Below are 26,951 nucleotides of genomic sequence, written 5' to 3' on the forward strand. Positions count from 1 at the left end.
CTGGCCTCTCATGCAGATCTCCAGCATTTACCCTTGATCCCCCTTTACGTGGTTCTTTGGCCGTAGCTTCTCCTCTGAAGATTTGGTATGTGAGTCCTTCATTCTTTGCTGAATCTGATGGTCGTTTCCACATACTGTCCAAGACACTAACTCGTCTCCAAATCTGGAACAGGTGCTTTTATTGGACTATAACTTTCAGAATTTGGCTGGGAGGTTTTGAGAGATCTTGTCCAAAAAATACCCTTCACACTCTATAGCTTTTCCAACAACCCTGTCCACCAAACCCTTGCAAAGAATGCCCACCTCTTCATTCTGCTAGGCCTTTAAACGCTGCTGGATGGAGGCAGGGAAACTGCATTTACATGAGAGATGAGGTCATCATGCAGCCCTCTAAATATGGTTGGATTGCAACTTCTAGCAGCCCTGGCTTGATTTAAATAGACTCCATTTTTCATCCCTATTTTTTTTTAATTGGAAGGGCACATAATTCCAAAAGGGAGCACATAATTTCTCCACCTCCCATCTTCCTGCAAGCAAAGCCTTGCTTTAAAAACATTTCTATTAGTTAAGTGTTGCAGTAGGAGATCCTCCAGCCAGCTTTTTCCAATTATGGATTTGTCTCCCCACCCCTGGCATCAATATATGGCTTCCTCTGACCACTTCCTCTCCCTTCACCAAGGCCCAGGGCCTCTGAGAGTTTAGCACAATATTTCCTAACCTTAGGTCCCCAGATATTGTTTGACACAACCCATATCCTACACAGCCACTGGAAAACATTTCTGGGGATAGTGGGAGTTGTAGTTCAACGGTACCTGGGGAACAAAGGTTGGGAAAGACTGCTCTAGTAAGTTCACTCTTTCACTAGAGAAGGCCACTCCATGAAACAAAATAGAATGGAGAAATGCTCCCTCACCACGCCAGAAAAAAAAACACCCATCTATACAGTCCTTGGTCAAGCATACACATCCTATGTTTACAAGTCTTTAGACAGGAGTCCTTGCTATTGAGGTATATGGGAAGACCAGATTTGCCCTCTGGGTTGTTGCTATTGGAACACAACTACTAATTGGAAAAGCACAATGTGTGGCCCACAGGGAATGTTGTTAGAATGCAGCTCCCATCAATTCTCCCTACTATGGCGGGATACAGACCGCCCAAAAAGGGCAGTCTGCTGCCGCCTCCATTTCTGCCAGCGGGAAGCCTCAGCCTCCAAACAGCTAACTTTGTTAACCGCCCCGATTGTTCTCAGAGGGGCGGGATACAAATGAAATTATTATTATTATTACCGGCGGTGGAAAAAGAAGCCGCAAAAAGTGGCTTCTTTTTGCAAGTGATGCCGCAGTGCGCCATTGGCACACGCGCAGTGTCACCTGGGTGCCGCGATGTGCGGACGCTAGGCGTCCATTACGTCAAAATGGTGGTGCCCATGTGAACAGGGCACCACCATTTTGTACGTACTCCGTACATACTAGGGTTGCAGGCATCTAAAAGAGTAGGCCCCAGGCAACCCTCATATGTACAGAGTACGTACTTGGGTGCCCGTTTGTTCAGGGCCTAAGTTGGTAAGGACTATTGGCATTTGCAACAATACTCTGTGGTTTATCACAGTAGCGAGATCCCGCAGGCAAACAGGAGTTAAACACAATTTAAAGTACATTTGAATTTAAACAAAACTTGCAAATTCGGGGAGCTTATCACACCAAATTGCTTCTAAAACAAAATAACGCAAAGTTAAACCACAGTTAAAGCGGAGAAAACCCGCAGCTTTTTACTTTCAGGATGTTCCAAAAGTAAAAAGCTGCCAGTTTTCTCCGCTTTAACTTTGCATTATTTCACGTTAACTGTGACGTCGTGTGATAAACTTCAGGCATTTCTGAGTTTTCTTCACGTTAAATTGCGTTTAACTCCTGTTTTCCCATGGGATCTCACTAGTGTGATAAAACTCCTAAGATGAGCCACAAGATGAAGTCACAACCATAAGTGACCATGCTGGCTAGAGCATCTTGGGAACTGAAATATAATCATTATAATTATTCTATGCTTTAGACATGTTCTCTACCCTTAGAATACAGTGAAGTTCAATACTGGGAAGGCTTGAAGCTGCCTGGATTAGAATGTGTCAATGTGACTTCCATCAGCACAAGGTGAAGATTAAAAGGTTTAGGATCATTTTTAAAGGACACAGAGTTTGAAACCAGATATCAAGGGCATGTTGGAGAACACGGGATGAAAACTGTTTCACACAGGAAATTTTATGTAAATCCTTACCCATCCATCTTCCCCTGCACCTGCCTGCTGCCATACCTGCTCTTTGGCGATACGATCAATGATATCTTCCATGGTTTCATAAGGGTGGCATGTGAGCACTCCTTCTAGACAGACAGAGCGCTGCTTCAGTGCTTCCCCCACGCTGATGTCCAGGTTATTGTAGGCCTTTTGGGCAGCCAAGTGCTATGGACAGTGAGCAAAGAGATAAGGAACAGGACTGGAATAGCCTTGGCAGGTCAGGCAGGAGACTTGACAAGGAAACCAGGGAACATACCCAGCGCTTGGGAATTTTATTATTTTGGATTACACTTCCCCAATGGCTGGGGATTCTAGAAGTTGCAGTCTAGCAAGTATGTTTTCTGAGCTCTAGATATGTCCATGCTGCTCCTGCCTCAGGTGCAGGAACTATATCTTTGAGTGCTTAAAGTGGAACAACTATGTAATGTTGGACAAGAGCAAACAAACATAGTGGAGCCGGGAGTCAATTTTCTGCTCCTGGGAGTCTCAGGGACCAGACTACCAAAAACAAATCAAAACAAAACAGGAAGCAACAAGTACTCCACCCGTGGTTTTGAACAGCTTTCTTTAAAATGATAAAAGTGTCAGGGGGGACATTCTATTAAAGTGCCACATCCTATTAAAGATCATTTTCTGCTTCTCAAGGCTTCCTGGAAAGGCAGTTCACTTTTGGGGTGTGTATGGAAGGAATTCAGTGCAAGGAATCTGGAGGGGCAAAGGCTACCTAAAAAGTGGGCTTCATGCAGGTTTATATGCTGGATTTTACAGTCTTGTGGGGGTGAGAGGAATGACCAGGTGTATTAAGTTAGAACTTCATCCATCCCCCTAGTATGTTAGAAACAAAGCAAGAAAAAAACTGTGCCATATGAAAGAGAGATAGAGAAATACTCTGAGCATGTGAAGTTTTACATTTCATGTTCAGATCACAACTACAGGAATAAAACAGAATTTGCTTGTTCTTCCCCAAATATAGCCATATTTACTTGGGAATAAGGGCCATTTTGCTGTAGAAAATTATACCAGCCCAGCCACCTGTCTTCATCATGAAGTGTTTGTTATTAAAAAAAAAAAATAGAGGCTGCTATTGCTGATGCCAAATTTGTTTGCCACTGCTGCTATTCTTCTGTGATTACTTGGGAGAGAACGTGGGCTGTGGGACCTAGGACTTCAGCCCCTACCTTGCAGCCCTAGCTACATCATGGATAATCTGAAGCAAAGCCCTGACTTAGATTAGGAACCAGAGAACACAAGTTCTTACATTTGGGCACAGCTCTGGTGTAGGGATGTGGTGGCTTAGTGGTTAAGATGCCAGTTCTAATGATCAGAAGATCAGAAGGTTGGCAGTTTGAGGTCTGAGTGCTGCATGATAGGCTGAGCACGTGACACTAGTCCCAGCTTCTGCCAATCTAGCAGTTTGAAAGCATGCAAATGCAAGTAAATAAATAGGTACCAATTCTCAGTGGGAAGATAATAGCGTTCAGTGCAGTCATGCTGGCCACATGACCACCAGAGCAGTCCTTGAACAACACTGGCTCTTTGGCTTAGAAACAGAGATGAACACTGCCCCCTACAGTCAGCTATGACTAGACATTTATGTCAAGGGACTACCTTTACTTTTTTCCTTTATGGTGTAGTGGTTTGAGTGTTGAACTATGAATCTGGAGATCAGGTTCAGTTTCCCGCTTGAACATGGAAACTCAGTGGGAAACTCACTTTGGCTGAATCACACACTCTCAGCCCCAGAAAACCCAGTGATAGATTCAACTTAGGGTTCCCCTAAATCCGAAATGTCTTGAAGGCACACAATAACAAACTTGTGTGAGCTTCATATAATCAGAGTTGGAAGAGACCACAAGGGCCATCCAGTGCAACCCCCTGCCATGCAGGAAATCTAAATCAAAGCATCCCCACCAGATGACCATCTAACCTCTGTTTAAAGACCTCTAAGGAAGGAGACTCCACTACACTCCGAGGGAGTTTGTTCCACTGTCGAACAGCCCTTACTGTCAGGAAGTTTCTCCTAATGTTGAGGTAGAAGTTCTTTTCCTGTAGCTTGCATCCACTGCTTCAGGTCCTAGTCTCAGGAGCAGTAGAAAACACACTAGCTCTCTCCTCAATATGACATCCCTTCAAATATTTAAACAGGGCTATCATATCACCTCTTAACCTTCTCTTTTCCAGCCTAAACATCCCCAGCTCCCTAAGGGGTTCCTCATAGGGCATGGTTTCAAGTCCCTTCACCATTTTAGTCATCCTCCTTTAGACACACTCCAGTTTCTCAACATCCTTTTTAAATTGTGGTGCCCAGAACTGGACACAGTATTCCAGGTGGGGCCTGACCAAGGCAGAATAGAGTGGCACTATTACTTCCCTTGATCTAGACACTATACCTTTTAATGATTCAGCCTAAAATTACATTGGCCTTTTTAGCCGCTGCATTGCACTGTTGACTCATGTTCAACTTGTGGTCTACTTGGACTCCTAGATCACTTTCATATGTAGTCTTGTTCAGCCAGGTGTCACCCATCTTATATCTGTTCATTTCATTTTTCCGCCCTAAGTGCAGTACCTTACATTTCTCCAAGTTGAAATTCATTTTGTTAGCTTTGGCCCAGCTTTCTAATCTATTAAGGTCATTCTGAAGTTTTATCTTGTCCTCAGGGGTATTAGCTACTCCTCCTAATTTGGTGTCATCTGCAAATTTGATAAGTACACCCCCAATTTTGTCATCCAAGTCATTGATAAAGATGTTGAATAGTACTGGGCCCAGGACAGACCGCTGTGGGACCCCACTGGTCATTTCTCTCCAGGATGAAAAGGAGCCATTGGGTTCAGCCAGTCAACCAATTACAAATCCATGTAACAGTTACCTTGTCTAGCCCACATTTTACAAGCTTGTTTGCAAGAATGTCATGGGGAACCTTGTCAAAGGCCTTACTGAAATCAAGATATACTATATCCACAGCATTCCCTTCATCTACCAAGCTGGTAATTTTATCAAAGAAAGAGATTAGGTTTGTCTGGCATGACTTGTTTCTCTGAAACCCATGTTGACTTTTTGTGATTATGGCATTGCTTTCTAGATGTTCACAGACTCTCTGTTTAATGATCTGCTCCAGAATCTTTCCTGGTATTGATGTCAGACTAACTGGACAATAATTGTTGGGATCCTCTTTTTTTCCCTTTTTGAAGATGGGGACAACATTTGCCCTCCTCCAGTCTCAGGATTTCTCCTGTTCTCCAGGAGTTCTCAAAGATTATTGCCAGTGGCTCTGATATTATATTTGCCAGTTCTTTTAATACTCTTGGATGTAATTCATCTAGTCCAGGAGACTTGTATTCATTTATATTAACAAGGTATTCCTATACTATCTCTTTGCCTATTCTGTGCTGAAATTCCCCAATTCTCTGTTCCATTATCCTCAGGTTGAGCACCTTTTGCCTTTTCCGAGAAGACTGAGGCAAAGAAGGTGTTGAGTAATTCTTCCTTTTCTCTGTCTTCTGTTAGCATTTTGCCATCTTCTCCATGCAGTGGCCCTACCATTTCCTTCTTCTTCCTTTTGCTGCGGACATAACCCCAAAAGCCCTTTTTGTTGTTATTAACCTCTTTAGCAAGCCTGAGTTCATTCTGCGCTTTAGCTTTTCTGACTTTACCCCTATATATGATTGCTATTTGTTTGAATTCCTCTTTGGTGATTTCCCCCCTTTTCCATTTCTTATACATGTTCCATTTAAAAATTAGCTCAGTTGAAAGTTCCTTAGTCATCCATCCTAGTTTCTTGAGACATCTCCCATTTTTCTTCCTCATTGGAACTGTTTGAAAGTGTGCCTTCAGTATCTCTCCTTTAAGAAATTCCCATCCACCTTGAACTCCCTTCTCTTTTAGTATTCCTGACCATGGGATCACCCCCAGTATTTCCTAAAGTCTAGAATGCATGTCTGACTGTGCCTGGCTTCTCCTTTCCGTTGTATAACAAACTCCAGGAGAACATGATCACTCCCACCTAAAGATCCCACCTCTTGCACTCCATTAACTAGGTCATCCCTGTTGGTTAGGATCAGATCCAAAATAGCTGACCCCCTTGTTGCCTCTTTCACCTTTTGGACAATGAAATTGTCTCCAAGGCAAGTGAGGAATTTGCTAGACCTTGAGGATTTGGCTGAGTTTGACTTCCAGCAAATATCAGGATACTTGAAGTCACCCATCACTACTACATCTCTCCTTTCTGAGTGTGTGGTCATCTGTTCTAGAAAGGCATCTTCCAATTCCTCCATCTGACTTGGGGGTCTGTAATAGACTCCCACAATAACATCCCTGTTGTTTCCCTCCCCTTGAATTTTTATCCAGATACTCTCCACCTGGTTTCCAGGATTGACGTCCTGGATCTCTTCACTGGTGTAAATGTCCCTGACATATAAGGCTATGCCTCCTCCTTTCCTATTTGGCCTGTTTCTCTTGAAAAGGTTACACCCCTCTACTTCTACACTGCAATCATGAGACTCATCCCACCAGGTTTCAGTGAGGCCTATTATATCATATTTGCTTTGTTGTGCTAGGAGTTGAAGTGTGTTTTGCTTATTTCCCATGCTGTGCATTAGTATAGAGACATGGAAGACCATGTGTTCCCTTTACTTGCTGCCTGTGCAAGTTTTTTTGCCTTCCACTTTTGGGTCCTTGCACTGTTTGTCTTGTTCCCTCTATGACAGTTTGACTATTTTCTCCAGCCCTTTTGCCTTCCAGAATACTGTCTCCCTCCCCCACATAAGCCCTCCTGATCAAATTTTTGAAACTATTGGCAAAAATGTTTTTGCCAACTGGTGTGAGATGCAACCCATCCCTTGCCAGAAGTCCCTCCTCATGGAACCTCAGACCATAATCCAAAAGTCCAAACCTTTCTTGGTGGCACCATCTGTGGAGCCAGTTATTCACCTCTGCTATTTTCCTCTCCCTTCCTGGACCATGCCCTTCGATTGTGAGAAGAGATGAGATGACAACCTGTGCATCAATCTCTTTCAACTTCCTACCCGAAGCCTCATAATCCTTTATGATATTCTGAAGGCTGTGCCTTGCAGTATCGTTGGTTCCCACATGAACCAAAAGGAAGGGGTATTGGTCAGTAGGCTTGACAAGTCTTGTCAGTCTCTCTGTCACATCACGGATCTTTGCCCCAGGAAGACAGCACAACTCCCGAGACATCCTGTCAGGCCCACAAACCACTAGTTCAGTGCCTCTCAGCAAGGAGTCCCCCATGACCACCACACACCTCCTCCTAGGCTTAGTAGTGGCTGTTCCCTTTGGTGGTACTCCCAGGGTCCCCTGCTCTGTCCCTGAAGTCTGTCCCTGCTGCCCTTCCTCATCATGCTTGATAATAGAGAGAGATTCAAATTGATTCTACAGCTGCAAGCTCACAGAACGTTCCCTGGTTTCCCTACTTCTGTGTGTGACTTTCCTCCAACTATCTACTTCTGCTATGTTTGAAGTGACCTCCTCCTCCCCAGCCACTTTCTCTGTGTGTTTCCCATCCAGGACCGTCTGGTCCATTCTGGTCAGGAAAACCTCTTGCTCCCTATGATGCTGAAGTGTAGCTACCTGGGCCTCCAGCTGCTGTACCTTCTCTTCTAAGAGGGCTACCGACTTGCACTTAGTGCAGGTGAAGTTCCCCACATCTGTGGGCAAGGACATCCCGCAAGTGTTGCAGATGACTGCAGCAGGTCCCTCAGTGTCCATTCTGAAAAGTCTTAAGGAGGCACTGAACAAGACTGTGGGCTTCTCCTGTTAAACACCTGTGTAAAGAACCCCTGTGGGCCTGGCCTTTGTCCCCAAACTCTGTTAGCGAGCTCAAACAACTGGGGCTATAGTTATGTACAGCGCTCCTGGCTACTAGCTCCTTCCAGAGGCAAGTCTCTGGCTCACTTCCTCTGAGCAAGTCCTCACAAGTCCCTTAAGGGAGTAGTGAAAAGCAAAGTGTAAAACTGAAGGAGATGTCCTCCAGCACTGTGCCCAGGTGACCTTCTCCTCTGTTCTCCAAACCCTTCTTGACTTCATTTCTCACAAGCACACTCTCCCAGGAAGAATATCTATTCTGTTTTTGTTTTGCTTTGGTTATTAAAAGGTGTCTTTTTCCCATATTTACTGTAGCTCTATCTTCCATGTGATCCCTAGCCAGTTTAGTCCAGAACAATACTTCTGTTTATGTGGCAATCTAAGCATGAAAAGAGGGTCCTTGTCATACTTACAATCACATCAAAGCGGGAGTAGAGACCAACTACACGCCCTGTAAAAACAGACAAAAGGAAGGTAGCATTATGAATTATTCTAAGCCCTACTGCATAATGCCAAGTCACCTGTTTTACTGTATGTGACTAACAGGCATGAGAAACAGAACCGAAATTTCTAAAACAAATGAACAAATAAACATGGATTAGTAACAGAGCAGAGAACATAAATTAAATTCATATGTGGTAACATCAACTCCAAAAGGGTTTAGAGTGATTGCCTTGGCAAGTAGGACTCTCTGATCATTAAAATGAAGATCAGAATCTGACAGTAAGCAGTATATCTTCAAGGAAATATTTTTTATCCTTCAATGATGATAACATCTGCCCTAAGAGCCTCTCCCTAGAGTTCTGAAACTGAGAACAGGACAACATGTAATGTGAAATGTTCCCTCCCTCCACCAGCTGACAGATACAGAGCCAGAAGTTTCTTGGAACCTGCCTTTATCTCCTGACCAAGAATATGGTGGCCATGATTTCAAAACCTAGTCCTACAAGTGATACTCTCAGTGAAGCAGAAGAGTTTGTAAGTGTGGGGCTCTTTCATGACTTACTTTAACGCAACAAATAACAATAGGGGAAAGTGTTTATATTAGCTCCACGTCCTGAACATGGTCCAATCTGTATAACAATCTGTATAATTTCAACTTTCATTAAGTTTAAAAAATTTTAAAAAATAAATAAAATGTGAAGTGATATATTTTTAGAAAATGTTGTTTAGAAACTCATTACAAAGAACTGTCTAGAAGTAGGTTTTGGCATATTTAGGCTCAACCCTTTCTTCACTAGTTCACTAAGTTTGGGAAGTGAATCTGAGGCACACCAGCAATATGAGTTCTATAACAAGACACAATTTTCGTCTTGGTTCCATGGACCTCTCACTATGGTCTTGTGATCCTTTGAAAGAAACATTTTCAATAGTAATATTTTTAAAAAATTAATTCTAATTAAGCAAGTATCTCACACACACACACACGCACACACACGTGTGTGTGCGTGCATGTCTAATACTTGCTTAATTTTTTGTGTGTCACAAATAAATAGTTTTCAGGCTTGCAATTCATCCTTTTTGTAAACAAAACTTGCAAATCTATCTGTTTAACCAACAGTTATCCTTGTGCCTTGTTAAGCCATTCCATTTTTCCAATATTTAGCAGATAGGATTCTAGGAATTAATATATAAAAAAAGATTTGAATCCCAGCTTGGCCATGTGAACCCACTGGGTGACCTTGGGCAAGTCACACTTTCTCAGCCTCAGACGATGACAGTGACAAACCCCCTCTGAAGAAACTTGCCAAGAAAACACCATGATAAGAAAACAGCTTAAGTTCACCATAAGTTGAAAACAAGTTGAAGGCACACAACCAACAACAACAATAATTTTTGCATAAGATTGCGTAAATAAGATCTAAAAATAGTTTCCTATTTAACATCTCACTGATTATGTCTGAACGGTTAGATCCAGGTTCTAATTGTTACTGAGCCATGTGAGACTGACTGGGTGACCTTGGACCAATCACTCTATCTCACTATGACCATCACAGGGTTGTTGTGAAGATAACATAGGCATGAGGGAAGCCAAGTATACCATCTTAATCTTATGGAAGGCGTTATGAATATAAATTTAACTAATGGATAAAAAAGTCATATAGCCTACAGACTTTCAGTATCCTAAGAAGTAGTAGGAAGCTGATAAGTTCCAAAATGTAAGCAAGACTTAGCCAATCCTGACAAGACAGGGATGAGCAATGCAGAAGGGCTCACCACTCCAGTACCTTTGTCATTAATAACTGGCAATGCTGAGACCCTGCGGTCCACAAAAATCTCCAGGGCTGTGTAAACAGGAGCTGACTCCAGTACCATCGCAACATCCCGAAAGGTGCCAATGCCCAGCTCCTGGATGGTTCTCTGCAGGAAGCGTGGTTTTGGAAGCATAGCACCCTGGAGTGAAAGAAGAGGAGATTGTTGGGAGAGTCTGTGAAGCATTTCTCCTGAGCCCATAGTTCAGGAAGAAAGACAGAGATGCTTGAAAGAGGCAGGAGGGGAATCTAGCAAAGGCAAACCAAGATGAAATGGAAAGTGGAATATCCTCTGGTCCCTAAATTCCCAAGTGACTCTCCCTGTCTCCTAAAGGCTGGAATAAGCAACATCTACTTACATAGCATTAAGGTTTCAGCCTTGGTGCCCACCATAGTCAAAATTAATGTTTGTTGTGAGCCTCCTTTTGATAAATTGGCTGGGTTTGGAGAACCATCATTTTAATCTTCCCTTGTGAAGGCAACATAGTGTCACTCTAGAACCAGGATGGGCAAAATGAACACCGCCCCTGATGCTGCTGGGTCAGTGGTGAGAGTTGATGGGTTCTGTAGCCCAAAATCAAGGATGGGCTGGACTTTCCTACTCCTGTTCCTACACTGTAGAAAATGGAAGTGCCAGCTTCCAAAAGCCTAGTGCAGATTTAGTGGCTGCTCCTTTTGTCAGCTTGTAAACTGGCCAAGGTACAAGGTACAATGGTGAAGGAAGTGGATACCAAGGCAAGAGAGACTCCACCTGAAGGTTCTTTGCCAAGGGCATCCTTAAACCTGGAGCTGGTCCCATTTCTTGCTCCCATCCTCCTGCATAAGCAGTCGCTTTTCACCTCTAAAGGCCAAGGTGTCAGTAAATCCTCTTCTGAACTCTTCTATTGACATTCCAGTACACTTCCTCTTCAGAGGCACACTTTTTCATTGCCGACTTCGTTCTTGTCCCACCCACTTCCTATATCCTTACTTCCTATATACTGAATGCCATCCTTCATTTTAGAGACTAAACTGAACATAAGAACATGTAAGAACTTAAGCAGAGCCCTTTTGGATGGGACCAAAGGCTTACTTAGTATAACATTCTCTTCATATATTGACTGAGTTTCAGAAGGTCAGGTTAGATGATCATGAAAGAACCTAAGCACTCTATGATTTATATACCGTATAGATAGATAGATAGATAGATAGATAGATAGATAGATAGATAGATAGATAGATAGATGAATACAAAAGTATAAACATCAGAATATAACAATGGTACCAGGACTTTTTGAGTATCCAAACAAAACAAAACAGTCTTTTCTTCAGAATTTACCCCCAGAGTTCAGCTATTTTCTCCCATTTTTTCTTGTGTTGTTGAATTGAGTCTCCTTTATCCATCACTGACAGTGTCTCCATTGTTGCAAATTCTTGAACTTTAATAAACCATTCCTCCGTTGTAGGACCTTCCTTACACTTCCAGTGACGTATGTATACTGTTCGTGCCGCAGTTATCAGATAAATTAATATGTTAATTTTTTTCCTCAATCAAATTTAAACTTAAACCTTCCGTTATATTGAGTAACATAATTCTGGGGCAAATGGTAACTTACGATTTGCCCCAGAATTATGTTATTTGCCCCAGTTTCTTTTCTATCATTCTAGTAATTTTTCTCCAATTTTTCTTTGCAGTTTTGCATTTCCACCATATGTGGAACATTGTTCCTGTCTTTTTGTTACATTTCCAACATTTGTTCTCTTTTGATCTTGTAGTTTTTGCTAATTTGGCCGAGTTAGATCCCACCCATAAAAGATTTTAAGATAATTTTCTTTTAAATTATTACATTTTGAGAATTGATGTGTAAGTATCCAGGATTTTTCCCAATACGCTAGTGATATCGTTCTTTCAAAATCTTGCATCCAGTTTACCATATTGGTTTTTATAACTTCTTCCAGTTCTATATCTAACAATACTTTATATAATTTTGATATCATCCCTTTTGCACCACCTGTCATTATCTTATCTAATGTTTTTACTTCTTTCTCTATTCCATATTGAGTCATGTCTTTTTTAAAGTCTTCTGTTATTTGTAAATATACAAACCATAGGATGTTTTCCCCCTCTTTCTTTAAGTCTTGTATTGATTTTGATCATATTTCTTCTTTCTTACTGACTAAGAGATCCTCATATTTTAGCCAAATCCCCTTCGTTAAATTCTCCTTACTATGCAAAGCTTCCTCAGATGAAAACCATCTAGGTAATTTATTATAAAAATAACTTTTAAAGATGTTCCACACTCTATAAAGGGGCTTTCTGATATAATGATACTTAAATTCTTTTTTTCCTTTTACATCTTCGTAGCAAACAGACGCATGCCATCCCTTGAATAAATTATAACCTTCTAAATCAAGTAGTCTTTTTTCTGATAAATTGAACCAATCTTTCACTCAGGATAGCGCACAAGCATAAAAATAAACTTCTAAATTGGGAAACCCCCAGTCCTCTTCTTTCTTTAAGATCATACATAGCTTTTAGTTTTATACATGGTCTTTGTCCCTGCCAGATATACTTAAGAATGTCTTTCTTCCATAAATTAAATGGTTGTTTAACAAGATTGGCAAATTTTGAAATAAAAACATCATCCTCAGAAAAACATTCATCTGTATAGCTGCAATTCTACCCAACAGTGATAGCTGTTGTTTATTAGATTTTTTAAGTTCTTCTTTTATTGCTTTCCATACTTTAATATAGTTATTCTTGTAGATATCTGCATTTTCCTTTGTAATTATTATACCTAAGTATTTAGTTTTGCTAAATATTTTTATGTCTGTCTTTTTTTCCAAATTTTCCCTTTCTTGTAGCTCTCTATGATTCTGTGTACCCTAAAGTCATCTCTTTTTCTTTGTTCACCAAAACCCATCTATCCCCACATGATGTATCCTCAGAATACTCAGTTTTAACTATAACCAGTTTAAAGACATGTAACTAAATATGTGAGGCTTAAATATCCCAAAGGCATCAGATTCCATCACATCTTAAAAGCTAAACAGGGCTAGGTTTGGTTAGTACTTGGATGGAATATCAGGTACTTTAGGCTAAATTTCAGAAAAAGGCAATGACAAACCACTTTTGAGTATTCCTTGCCTGTGAAAACCCTATGAAATTCACAGAGTTGAACACACATATGCCCACATTCATGATCCTCCTTTGCTCCCTCCCCATTACTGTTTTCCCCATTCTGAGCTTCTTGTGCACAAAGACCCACTATTTTTGCCTAGGTCACTTTGTAAAGCATCACACATTGGACAGCCAGCACATCGAACAAGTATTGGGCTGCCAAGACATCAAAGCTTTCTATCCAGTCTGCTGAGTACTTACGAAGATATGTAGAAACTTGAGGATGCGCTTGTGTGTCAGTATGTGAAGGACATTCCCCGAGATGGGCTCAATCACAGGCAGCCGGTGGATCTTGTTCTTAATCAAGGAATAAACAGCATCAAACAGGCTATGGAAAGGAGTAAGAAAAAAGCCATGTTGTTGTGATATGCCCAGTGACTGACCCAGAGACCACCCTTTAGGCAAACAGTTAATACCCCAGAGCTGTGCTGGTCTATGACTGTAATAAAGATGAACTGTACGGAACTAATACCCCAGAAGACCTGTTTGCCATGCCATTATGGGTACCATGATGTGCAAAATTGTTTAGCCTGGGGTTTAAGGGGCAAGCATTCAGAAACAACTAGGGCTATTGTTGACAGAGGTTCCTCACAAGTCAGAAAACAAAAGGTGAGCCATTTTCTAGCAAAAAGATGAAGGGTAATGGCTTCACTCTGCGCTGCCTATTGGGTAGCTGCTAAAGGTACAAAGTTCCTCTTCTTAAAAAATTGGCAACCACAGTACCCAGGCACCTGTGTTCTCAGCACAGGAAAGGTATCTAGCATTCAAGGAGGGGGACTAGTAAGAAACAGCAGCTGCTTACTGTGACCCTACCCTGTGCTCATGCATTTAGGTCATCTCTCCTTTTAAGCTATATGTCCCCCTTCAGCACCTCACCCCAACAACAATCACCCTCGGTACCCTTTGGCAAGCATAGGCTGGCATAGATTTGATAACATGCAATACAGTGGGATATTTGCAATGGACAACTTGTGGGAAGCCAACTTCTATAGAAATAAAGGGCTTACAGAAGGGGTGTGATGACTTACCTATCGTTTGGGGAGATGCACACTAAGGGTTTGAAGGAACTTTGCAAATACACCTCTGGGAAGAAAGGAAAGGAGCTGAATAAGGATCCTCGGCAGAATGTGAGAACAGGTAAGGTTGAGTAATGAGCTCTCATCTAGAAAACAAACTTGGCCAAAGAAGTTAATGTTGACTTTCTAAGAAATTTAAAAGGATTACAAGTTTACATCCATGTTGGCATATACTAGCTTGGGATCAGCCTTCTTCAACCTGAAGTCCTCCAGGAGTATTGGGTTGCATCTCCCATCATCCTCAGATAGCAGAGCCAGCAGCAATGCTGGCTGAGAATGGCAGAAGCCATTATCAAAAATATCTGTAGGGTAACAAGCCAGAAAAAGACATCACACATGGTTCATTCTTCTTGTACCACGTAGACTGAAAACAGCTCAGAAATTGCTGTAGGCAAGAAAGAAGACTGTGGTGGTTCATTTGACTCTGAAGAGAGGCAAATTTCCATGCTACAACTTACTGCAATACGTTGTTTTTTTTAAAAAAAAAATGAAGACAGCCCTCTGTTGCTAATAGCAGTATGCTTTTATAATTGGGGGTGGTATATATTCTCTCCAGCAACTGTCATTTATTAGATTGTGCTTCCTTCTTCAAACTATATATGCTTGCTGAAAGAATGAAAGAGGAAAAGGAAGAGGAAAAGGTAAAAACAAAAAGACTCAATTGAAAACTCAGTTCAGATTCTCTCCTGCTTTTTGACAATTAACTTAAGATCCTGGCTGTCCCAAAAATACCTGCATTATTCTGGGGCAGATACAAGAGAAGAAATTGCTTAGAAATGGGAAGGATTCAGAAAAGAGATTCAAGTATTCCTCTGAAATGGGATTGCTAAAAGGTAAAATAGAAAAGAGGGGGAAAGGTAGGGTTTTGATCCTTCACATAGAAAGCAAATTGTGTCAGAAGTGTCAAATGATGTGAATTAGCTGAAAAATGAAACAGCTAACCTTCCACTGATTCTTGTACCTTCAAACATTATGTTGTTGTTGTTATTAATTTCACTGCCCTTTAATTATATCCAGTTATACTTAGAACTTATAAGAGAATACCATAAATCTAAACTCTTTATCAAAATGCCCTTTAAGATAAATTCTGAAAATACGAAGAAAACACTTATTCACTAGATTATTAAAGATTTTGATGCCACTCATTATGTTAATTTTAAAATACAGATCTATTCCCCTGCCAAAAGCATTCCAGATGAATTCCCCCACACACACACACACACACAAATTAAAAACAGTGTCAAATAGGAGAGCAGTGTCAAGTAGTCAGCAGTTGGGCCAACGTGGCAAATTTAGGAACTGCAGTTTCTCTCCCTCCTTTTGTGGTGGCAGGACACACTGTGTTTGAGAGGTCTCATCTAAACTGTGTATCTTTTTGATTATCCTTTTTTAAAAAAAATCTAAGATAGTATCAAGCAGAAGAAAAATATCTGTCTTTTTTACCTCCAAGAACAACTTAATTATTATGGTACAAATCAGTCTATGCAGACAACACTGAGAAAGAAAACACAGGCCACCTTCAGGAAGAACTAATGACAAAACACAAACAAGCAGTGGACCATGAGAACCCACAACCACAGCAAAACACAAAGGGGAGGGCATCCTGAAACTTTTTGTGTGGAAACCAGAGAGAATACCAGGAATATTGTTAATTCAAAGATATAGCCTTGTTAGGCTGTAGAATCAGTATGTAGAGTGATCTTGTAACACCTTTGAGACTAACTAAAAGAAAGAAGTTGACAGTATGACCTTTTCAGACTTAAGTCTACCTCCTCAGGTGCACTTGAGGAAGTAGACTTTTTTAGTCTACAAAAGCTCGTGTTGCCAACTTCTTCTTTTTTTCAGTTAGTTTCAAAGGTGTTAAAAGATCCCTCTACAGCAATATCAGGGTGCTTGAGTTAGGGGAAGAAATAGACTAAACCTGCACAGATAGATAAAAAAAACATACACATCAGGCAGAGAGTATTAATTCACTGCCCACTTAAAGTCAATCATTTTAAATCAAGTTCAACTGCATTCATGCACACATTGCTCCCCTTAGTGCCAAACCACTATGGCTCCAACAAATGTCACTCTCCTTACCTCTCCACGTTTCAATTTTGTGTTCCTCAATCTCATATATCTGAACCTATAAGCACAAAATCATGGCAATGAGAGGGAACAGACATCATCACAATTCACCCACAAAAGGTAATGATCTTGACCTTGGTGTGGGTTACGTTATATTTCATTTAGTTGAGCAGTTGGGCATGTAGAGCCCAAAGAAGAGACAATTAAGATCATTGTCATTATGTGGTGGGGCTTGGAGTAATTCATAATGCTATCTTGCATTGAAGTGATATGATAGAAATCATAGCCCTATTCTGCAACCTTACCATGGCAAGGTGGTAAGCTTGGGCACTTGAAGGCTGCAACAGAAAGAAAGGCTCTGGTAGTTCTACCAAGCTGGTAGGATTTTGAATACAACCTTGGTACTAGGACCAGCCTAGCTAGGTAGTAAGGACGGCCACCAGTAAATGAACTGGTCACAGAAACTACAAACACAATGAAAAAGTGCAACCCACATAGAGGAAATTATGGTCTTCAGGTATTAAAGCAATGTTCAAATATCTGAAGGCGTGTCACACAGACAATGAAATAAATGTGGACTCTATTTGGGTAGGATTTAAACTAAATTACACAGAAGAGGACTTTGACTAGACTTTAAAAAGAATGTCCTGATAATTTGGGTTATTTGAGCGTGGAACAAACTAACCCAGACAGTGTTACTCTTCTTTATTCACGGTTATTGAGTAGAGGCTGGATGACCACTTCGCATGGCTGTCGGAACAGTAGATTTCCTGGGCTGCAGGAGATTACACCAGAGAGCCTTTGAGGCACCTTCCAACACTGTTAAGCTACTTTGCCCAACAGAAAACCACACAGTTTCCTGGGACAGTAGATTCATCTGTACTAGGGTTATATACCTCAATTTCTTTTAAGAAAAGATTCCCCATGAAATTAACATGATCAGCCTCTAGGAGATTTAAAAATGTTTTTCACATTTTAAATACAATTTGTATTTTTAAAACTAATATTTCAAACTAAATGATTGCCAAAAGAGAGGGGATGCCGCCTGACCCTGTGAAGAATTAGGTCTGTGCTCTATCTGTGCCTCTTGCTCTGTATTTCAAAATTTCCCTCCAAATTCACAGGTTTGTTGGCATGGCTCTCTGGACTACAGAACTCCAAACAGCTCCCACCTGCTACAGGTTGACTCTCCCTTATCCATCATTCCAAAATCCAAAATGCACTAAAAAACAAGACGTTTTTCATGGCTGCCTGAGATACTGACAGCTTTGCTTTCTGATAGTACAGTGTACAAAAACTTTGTTTCAAGCGCAAAATTATTTAAATATTTATAAAATTACCTTCAGGCTATGTATATAAATGAATTTTGTGTTTAGCTTTGGGTTCCATCACCAAGATATTTCATTAGGGGTGTGTGTGTGCAAATATAGATATTCCAAAATCCAAAAAAATGAGAAATCCAAAACACTTCTGGTTGCAAGTGTTTTGGCTAAGGGAGGCTTAACCTGTACTGGAGCTTAAATGGTTCTACCACCATCACCTGCCAACTTGCTGTCCCTTTCTTTCAATCCTCTCCCCAGCCCTCTGTGCCAAGTGGGCATAGTTTGGAAAATTACTTTTTTGGGCTGAGGGCATTTTGTGAGTTGGCAGTTGTTGTTTTTTAAAGTAACTATTCCAGACTCTGATGTTTAGGTGGGAGTTATTGGAGCTGGTTTCATGACAGATGTGACAAGCAGGTTGAGGTCCCAATAACTCACCAAAGGGGATCGGTAGTAGCGATGTAAGATGTTAATGAAGTCAGTGATGGTCAGCATACCTGCATGAAGAAATTAAAAGAAGAAAGGAAAAGAAGGGGAAGGCACGCACACACCCACATACACATACGTGCACACAAGGAGGTTGGAACAGCTGAAACACCAGCTATGACAATGCTATATGGGATAGGCTTTAGTTCATGAGGCAACAGAGCCAGGCCTGGCCTTTTTACACTTTTCTTAATAAGCTATCCTCAGAATCCAAATCATGCATGGACATCCCTTGGTCAGTTTGACGGTCACCAAATCCAAATCCTTAGCCATAGTCCATATTTCCATCTTCCCAGTGTCCAACTACCACTGCCTGTCTCCTCACACTTACACATTATCCTCAACCTGTTCAACTGCATCACTTACCTACAAAACACTGCTTCTTGTTGTCCCAGAGAGGGGCAGCCCGCACCCCATTGGCCACCATGGCAAAGAAGGCCTTCTTAATCTGGAGAAAAAGAGCAAAAGGAATTTGGGGGCCAGATTTGCCTGTATATAAATAGGCCATTATATCAACACAGGTGGGAAGAAATTAGCTGTATATGGACTAGAAGACTAAGTTGGGGAAAATTCAGAAGCCTGGAAAAACCCAGATCTACATAACAGGAACTCACATGTTGTGCTGGTTGTCACAACAAAACCTTCTTGCCCTCCCTGCTGTAGCCCTCTGCACTGCTCAGAAACAGGCCTAGGAGAGTTTCCCAGTTCCCCATACCTGGCTATGGGAGAGAAAAGAGACCTACAGTAGGAAACACAACTCTGCCAATAGAATTCTACTTTTTTATCCCATGCCCTCTGACATTTCACAGATGAAACCCAGGACAACATAAGGAAGAGCACATGACCTAGGAAATGCTACAGCAGTTTCCTTTTGCCTGAACCTAGGCAAGATTTTCCCCTATTCCTCTCCTCTTCCCTTCCCAGTTTGAAATCAGTTTGCAGCAACTGAAGTAAGCCAAGGACAAAAGGGGAAAGAGGGACAATTTAAAAGCAGCTGAAAAGTGGATTAAACTGGTACTGTCTCTGGTAAATTGGGAAAGTTGGAAGGTATGTTCTCCATTCTCATACCTTGTCTAGCTAGGGTTGCCATAACTGTCAACCTCCAAACCGGGACAAATGTTTAAAAAATTGTAGGACAAATGTAGGACAAAATTTACACACACCCCATGTAGGACATATTTTTTAATTGGAGGACATGCGAAAAAATTAAATAATTTTTAAAAAACTGTTAATATAAATTCATGTTTCTTAGGCATGATCAAAATGGAGGACATTTTGGCAAAACTGAGACGCAGCGGCCCTTGCTAGTAGCTGCTGCTGTGGCCATTCAAGCATGCACCGCCTCCAGCGGCCCTTGCTAGCAGCCGCTCCAGCTGGAGGTGGCGCATGCGTGCAATGGCCACAGCAGCGGCCGCTCGCAAGAGCAGCCGCAGCAGCAGCCACCTGACCCGGGGCAAACCCGGGTCAAATTAGAAATGGGGACGGGACCTCCCCGACCGGTTCAAAACCATGAATGTCCCGACCCCAGGCAGGATATGGCAACCCTATGTCTAACATAAAGCCAAGTCTCTGGGACAATAGTTCTATCTGATGGAATCCTGGAATTTGCATTTTAATGACGAGTCCTTAGAATTCCCAACCAGAAAGCAATAGTGCTTCACTAAATTACAAATCCCAGGACTGTACATGACTGTGGAATTTGTTATTGTGTAGAACAAAAGGGATCCAAGTATGTAAGAATCCCTGGTAAGACACCTACACAGAATTTCTGTCAATACAGTCAGCCCTTCTTATACACGGATTTTTTATACACAGATTTAAGCATACACAGTTTGAAAATGTTCCAAAAAAGTATAAATTTACCTTGATGTTCCATTTTTTATTAGGGACACCATTTTGCTATGTCATTATACTTAATGGGACTTGAGCATACATGGATTTTGTTATACACGGGGGATCTTGGAACCAAACCCCAGCGTATAACAAGGATCCACTGTATATGATATCATATCATAAGACCAAATTGTTCCTGTTCAAGCTGAGGATGCATTTGGGTCTCATTATAACAGTGCTTTATTTTTAGCATATTAAGTGAATAGCAAGCTTTCACTTACATAAAGGGAATGGTGGGACCTAACTTGCTTCCTGCTAGCTGGATTATCTCAACCATTGACAATGAAATTCCTGCTCCTTGATCTGCAAACTCCCACGCACCATTCTGTTTACTGGCTGTGAGCAGAGCTAGGGGGAGGAGAATTACCTTTTTTTCCAGGGAGCATGGCCCCTCATCATGCTGGCTGGAGAATTCTAGGAGTCCCAAAAAAGGAACTGTTCCAAGCTCTGGACATAAAAAATGTTTGGGATTTTTTTTAAAGAGCAAGTGATAAGGCTGTATTAGAAGCCTTGAGAAGGAGGAAACAGCTGTGTACATGGGTGAGTCAGACTATTTTACCATCACTGTTGTAAGTTTCCTGGCTGATAGTAGACATTAAATCATCAAATTCTGCACAGACCCCATCACCTTTCCACCCACAAGAGCTCCCACTTCCCCCTCACCTGCAAGGTAGTGTCAAATACTACCAGTTTTGAGCTGGTGGGGATGGCGTCATAACAGTGGTGGCTCCGCATAAACTGCATATAGAGTTCAGCATCAGGGCCCAGGAAGTCAATGTCAGGGCCAAAACCAAGAATTTCACAATCAAGCGAAATGATGTCCCCATCACTTTCCTTGTTACTCGGTTCAAGCTGAGTAGCTTCTGTTGTTGCTGCTGCTGCTGTTGTTTCTGCTGGTGTTGCTCCTTTGGGATCCAGATCTGATCCTTGGCAATGCTGACTGGCATCTTTACTACCAGTTGCAGTTGCTTTGGCCTTCCTGTCATCATTCTTGGCTCTCAGCATCACATCCTCTTTTCCCCTCAGTTTGCTATCTGTTCCTGTGGCTTGAGGCTGACCACTGTTTTCAGCTCCATCTAATTCTTTGGCCTTTGCATTTATCATCTCAACAGTCACTTCTGTCACTCTGCCATCCCAACCCGCTGTCTTGGCATCCTGCACAACAACTTCAGGATCACAGTTCATGCTCTGGCCATCTGACGTCCCATTCAGCTTGGCATCTTTGCCCTCTGCAATCAGGTCTTTGGCTTCCAGCATTACAACACTGGCTTCCAAGGCAGATTCCTTAACGTCCAGAGAAAGGATGGGGCCTGGCGGGGAAGGGGAAGTATTGCAAATGCAGACACCAAAAGCCTTTTGGTAGGCAAAACATTTGAATAATCTTGGACCTTTAGACTGACACAAGCCTCCCTTCCTCCTCACTAAGACTACAGAAATGATATGCCTCTTTATTCACAGAAAGCAGGCATTCATTTGGTAAATTGAACAACCCATGGCTTACACAGGCAGCAAGTGTACTGGCTGTTGGTCATTTCCCCTCTCCACCTATCTGCCCTCCCTTGCATAACAAAACATGTGTCCAGTTAGTTTATAGTTTGCAGTCTTTGGTAAATGACAAGACATACACACATGAGCACACAGGATTTTAGTTAGACCATAAGCATTCTCTGATTTTAGCAGTGGCCCAAATTGAACAGATAAAATATCTCCTGCAAAATTTACAGCAGAACAGGGCTGGATAATGTATGGCCCTTCAGATGTTACCAACTGCAACACTCATCAACCCTATCATGCACTATCAAGGATTTCTTGATTTCTTAATCCCTACAGTAGAGTAGAAACTGGAAACTGAGGTTGCAGACTAAATGATTTCTTTGAAAACAGAACCAGCCCAAAGAGGCCTGTATGTTTATTAACATGTTTCTGTGTTCATTAACACATTTATTAACATAATCTTTATTGAGTGCCCTCACAACAACCCTGTGAGGTAGGTTGCTAATATGCCTGTTTAACAGATAAAAAACAGTGGCTAGAAAATACGGAAGTGACAGAGAATCTGGGATTGAGTTTGAATTTTGAATTTAGGCCTCCCAAATTCTGTTCCAACTATCTGTTTATTGCATAAGATGGCACCAACTCCACCAGAACTAGAATCCCCCATACTACAATAACAAGGAAAGTGGTATCTGGGTACTGCGAGAGAATAATGAAGGAAATATCTATTTAGATTGAAAGGTACCATCGTAGCTAAATGGAGCAAACAGCAGAGCCACAAAGGAATGTGTAATGTCCCAGATTGTGTACATACTAAATTGTGCTGTTGTTGATTAGCAGTTTTTGAAGATACCCCAAAGCAGGTAGTTAGTATCCAAAGCAATCCCCTGGCACAGACATCAGGAGTGAGGTGGCTGGCAGGCAGTAAAGTCTGTACTTGGGAGTGGCCACTCCACCAGAGGCAGGCAAAGCCAGCATATTACCCACCTGCTTCCTGAAGCTGGAGACCATTGCTCATTGGTATTACCTAGGAATGGAACAGAAACAGACAGTATTAAACAGAGTCTCTCTATCACCCATGCGCAATGTGCAAAACCTTCAGGATCTGGAGTGATGCTAAAATTTAGAGCATTCACTGCGGGAATACTATGCTGAGAAGGGAAACCTGGAGACTAAATTCACAGTCCTAAATAATCTAATTCAAATTAAATGAAATTTTAAAAAAATGTTTGCTTGGCTGGTGATGGGAGTTACAGTCCAGCAGATGTAGCGGTCACCAGATCAGGGAAGGCTGTGTTATATTGTTCACATGAAGCAGGACAGTGGGGGAAGAGCAAAAGGATCATCCAATAGAAGCTGTCCATTCACTGCAAAACCCAGGCAGCAATGGTGTATAAAACAATGCACCAAGTTATAATGTACAGATGCAGCAGGAAATAGGTGCAGGAGAACATAACAGTCAGGCACAGCAGTATGACCAGGAAACAGCCTTCTGTCAAGAGATGTGAATGTTGCACACCTATAACTAAAGGCGTAATACTCTGGCTCATCCTGGAAGATTCTAGAAGGACAGACACACTATTCACCACCCCTCTTTCTTTTCGCTCCTTGTTTTTCCCTGAATGGCTTAGACTCCAGGTACCAGCAAATGCCTGCTCAGGTCAAGCTGACCCTGTAATATGAAAGGAAGCAGAAGGAGGCCAGTTAGCATCAATATTAAGAAAGGCCTTTTCCTTCAACCAAAGGCTTGTGCAAAACAGAAAGAGTCATACAAGAATGGGAACTTCATCCAGAGCTGCAACATTTGGTGAGTGGGATTAATCCATTAAAATATTTTGATCAATTAAAAGGTTTCCCTAAGTGATCAGATTTTTTTAAAAAAATCACTATGATTAATATAAATACTTATAAAACATGCAAATGGATATCTGGAACAGTCCCCATGTTACTAGAGACATTCTTCAATATTAAAAGCTTTTTTTATGAAATTGATCTTGTTACATGATATGTGCCTCCATTACCTAAAAACAAGGTACCTTTCCCCATTCTTGTTTTTATTTTATGAAAACACACACTGATTTCATTAATTTATCAAGGTATTGAAGCCAAGATATTTATTTTTTTAGCAGCCCAGGTCAGAGTGGCCAGATCAACCTTATAAAAAAGGCTCTGGTTTGTGTTCCAGCTACGATAAAAGGCTGGGAGTCAGAATTCCTACCTAGACAGAAATCAGATGCCAGGAGTTCAAGTTAGAGGCATAAGATGCCAGGATATTCCTAGTTGCTCTACTCTGCCTGCTTGGTGTTCCTAATACTGAAAGAGATCTTCCCTCTTGCAGTGCATCTACATCTTACAAATAATGCAGTGTGCCATCACTTTTAAGTGCTGTAACTCCAGCCAATAGATTTGCAGTTTTACAAGGTCTTTAGCCTTCTCTGCCAAAGAGTGCTGGTGTGCCTCACAAAAATACAAATCCTAGGATTCTGTAGGATGATGCCATAGCAGTTAGAAGTGGTGTCAAACGGCATTATTTCGACAGTGCAGATTCTCCAGTCCAGATGTACGGATACGGTTCCCTCCTTCCTAGAGATATAAATTGATTCAAGATTGTCTCAGCTTTTTACCTCACCAGAAAATAGGAGCCAGTGTGGCACAGTTGTTTGAGTGTTGGCTTGTGACTCTGGAGACCTGGGTTTGATTCCCAGCTTGGCCTTGAAACCCACCTTGGGCAAGTCACACTCTCTCAACTTTGCGAGGGCAATGGCAAGCCTCCTCTGAATAAATCTTGCCAAGAAAACCCCATGATAGGGTTGCCTTAGGGTTGCCATAAGTTGGCAACAACTTGAAGGCACACAATAACAAGAACAACATTGGAGATGGAGTAGAAAGAGAACACAATCATAGCCAATGGAGAAGGTGATCCAGACATACAGGCTCTGGACCAGGCCATATTTTTCAACAGCAAGAAGTTGGAAGAGCTAGAACACCTCTCAGAAGGGGAAGACTGTGGAGAAACCACCAGCACTCTGCACATGCTCAAAAGCTCTCCTCTTTATGATCACTTCAAAAAGACATGGCCTTGTTAGTCTGGAAAATCAGCATGCTATGGGATCTTGCAGCACCTTTCTTGAGACTGACTGAAAGAAAGAAGCTGGGAGCATGAGAGCTTTCACAGACTTGAGCCTCCTTCCTCAGAAGCATTGGAGGCGCAGGTCTAGGAAAGCTCTCATGCTCCCAGCTTCTTTCTTTCAGTCAGTCTCAAGAAAGGTGCTGCAAGATCCTTTGGCAGATGGTTTTCCAGACTAACACGACTCTGTCTTTGCATAGTTGGGTAATGTTTTTTAAAAATGCTGCTTCTACAAACTCAGATGGGTCATTTGAAGTTCAGGTTAGAGGCATATGATGCCAGCAGCATATTCCTGCTTTCTCTACATTCAACACCAAGAAAGGAATCCACAAATGATCCCTGGTGTTCCTAACTCTGCAAGAGATCTTCCTTCTTGCAGTGCACCTACATCTTGCAAATAATGCCCCTTGGCATCACTTTATTCTGCTTTGCTCAGGCCTCACCTGGAAAAAACTGACTGGGAACAGGCCCAGAGGCCAGAAAGAAGACTGAGCAAGGAATCCCAGATGGTGGTCCTCTCGGGGCAAGAATTCTCCCCTTGTGCTTCTCTATGGGCAAGGGCTGGCCTAGTATTCTCTCTGGCCAAGGATTTTCCAGGGACTGCTTTTACCGGGGGGGGGGGGTGTTATTGTCTGATTTGTGAGATCCCTTCTTCATCCTTTCCAGGGCAGAGCCCTTGTGCCTGGGGAGGATGGGGAGAAGTCCCTGGCCCCAGCCCCGTCAGGACCCCCCTGGGAGCCAGGCTGAAGGCAGGCCGGCAGCCTCTGGGGCGGGAGGGGGGGGTAGTGCCTCTGCCTGCCTCCCCGGCCGGGACTAGGGCCTCCGGGAAGAAGGGCTGGGCTGGAGGTCCCCTGGGCTCGCCCCTCGCCTTACCTCCTGCTCCTGCTGCTGCTCTGGGGCCGGGGCCTCCATGGCGGGCCAGCTGCTCTTTAGGGCGAGTGGCCGGGGAGCTTGAGTGTCAGGGCAGGCTGGCTGGCTGGCTGGCTGGCTGCAGGGCAGGGGCACCCCCCAGAGCCCCGGGAGGGAGGGAGGGAGGGGCCCCAGGGGCAGGAATCCCGCCCCTCCAGGCGGGAGGTGGAGCTAAAAGAAATGGCCGGACTTGGGGGGGAGCCCTGGCCCAGAGGGAAGGCAGAGGCTGAAACATTCCACGCCAACAAAGGAATCCATACAGGATCCTCTCTGGGCAGCAAGTGGTCTCCTGTCGCTCTCTATGGGAAAACATTCTCCTATGGTTCCCTATGGACGAGTAACCCCCCATGATCCCCTATGGGCAAGTAGTGCCATTTGTTTTAGTAGGTCCCATTGTTGCTGCTGCTGCTGTGGGCATCTTCAAATCGTTTCCGACTCATGGCGACCTTCTTCTGGGGTTTTCTTGGCAAGATGTCTTCAAGGGGGTCTGCCATTGAGGCTGAGAGAGTGTGAGTTGCCCAATATCACCCAGTGGGTTTCCCTGGACAAGCCAGGATCCAAACCCTGCTCTCCAGAGTCACAGTCTACTCAGGAGTCAAACCACTACACCATGCGGGCTCTTCTTTGTTGTTGTTAGCTGCCCTGGAGCCAATCTCTACTCATGACCCTATGGATGAGGCATCTCCAAGCCCCTCTGTCCTCCAGTGCTCTGCTTAATTCCTGCAACCCCAATCCTGTGACCTCCTTAATACAGTCCATCCATCTGGCATGTGGCCTTCCTCTCTTCTTACATCCCCCCACCTTTCCCAGCATTATTGTCTTTTCCAATGAGTCCTTCCTTCTCATCATGTGTCCAAAGTACAACAGCCTCAATTTGGTCATCTTGGCTTCCAGGGTTTATGGCTTGATCTGCTCCAGGACGCATTTGTTTGTCCTTTTGGCTGTCCATGGGATCCTCAGCATTCTTCTCCAGCACCACATCTCAAATGAATTGATTTTCTTCCTATCATTTTTCTTAACTGTCCACCTCTCACAGCCAAACATGGTAATGGGGA

The 26,951-nt window shown here is 42.6% G+C and overlaps 1 protein-coding gene across 7 annotated transcripts in view; it reads right to left on the reverse strand.

Annotated features, from left to right (window-relative positions):
- Nucleotides 1-26,000, reverse strand: part of PRKAG3 (protein kinase AMP-activated non-catalytic subunit gamma 3) — a 36,304-nt gene extending 10,304 nt beyond the window's left edge. For 4 of the 7 annotated variants that reach the window (XR_006104012.1, XR_006104013.1, XM_042467526.1 and 1 more), the window contains exons 1-11: nucleotides 25,861-26,000; nucleotides 22,848-22,887; nucleotides 21,030-21,676; nucleotides 18,840-18,921; nucleotides 18,426-18,484; nucleotides 16,681-16,726; nucleotides 14,551-14,605; nucleotides 13,724-13,850; nucleotides 10,339-10,504; nucleotides 8,524-8,561; nucleotides 2,305-2,451 (exon numbers count right to left, since the gene is read on the reverse strand). Coding sequence is in view for 5 of the 7 variants with exons in the window: in XM_042467526.1 (XP_042323460.1) it covers nucleotides 2,305-2,451; nucleotides 8,524-8,561; nucleotides 10,339-10,504; nucleotides 13,724-13,850; nucleotides 14,551-14,605; nucleotides 16,681-16,726; nucleotides 18,426-18,484; nucleotides 18,840-18,921; nucleotides 21,030-21,676; nucleotides 22,848-22,887; nucleotides 25,861-25,899 (1,446 nt within the window). In the remaining 2 variants the exon portion in view is untranslated. The remainder of the gene's footprint in view (nucleotides 1-2,304; nucleotides 2,452-8,523; nucleotides 8,562-10,338; nucleotides 10,505-13,723; nucleotides 13,851-14,550; nucleotides 14,606-16,680; nucleotides 16,727-18,425; nucleotides 18,485-18,839; nucleotides 18,922-21,029; nucleotides 21,677-22,847; nucleotides 22,888-25,860) is intronic. The other 3 variants (XM_042467564.1, XM_042467555.1, XM_042467544.1) reach the window with 1 other exon arrangement.
- Between the last annotated feature and the right edge of the window lie 951 nt (nucleotides 26,001-26,951).

The sequence above is a fragment of the Sceloporus undulatus genome, chromosome 1 (genome assembly GCF_019175285.1).
Source record: "Sceloporus undulatus isolate JIND9_A2432 ecotype Alabama chromosome 1, SceUnd_v1.1, whole genome shotgun sequence".
Taxonomy (NCBI): Eukaryota; Metazoa; Chordata; class Lepidosauria; order Squamata; family Phrynosomatidae; genus Sceloporus; species Sceloporus undulatus.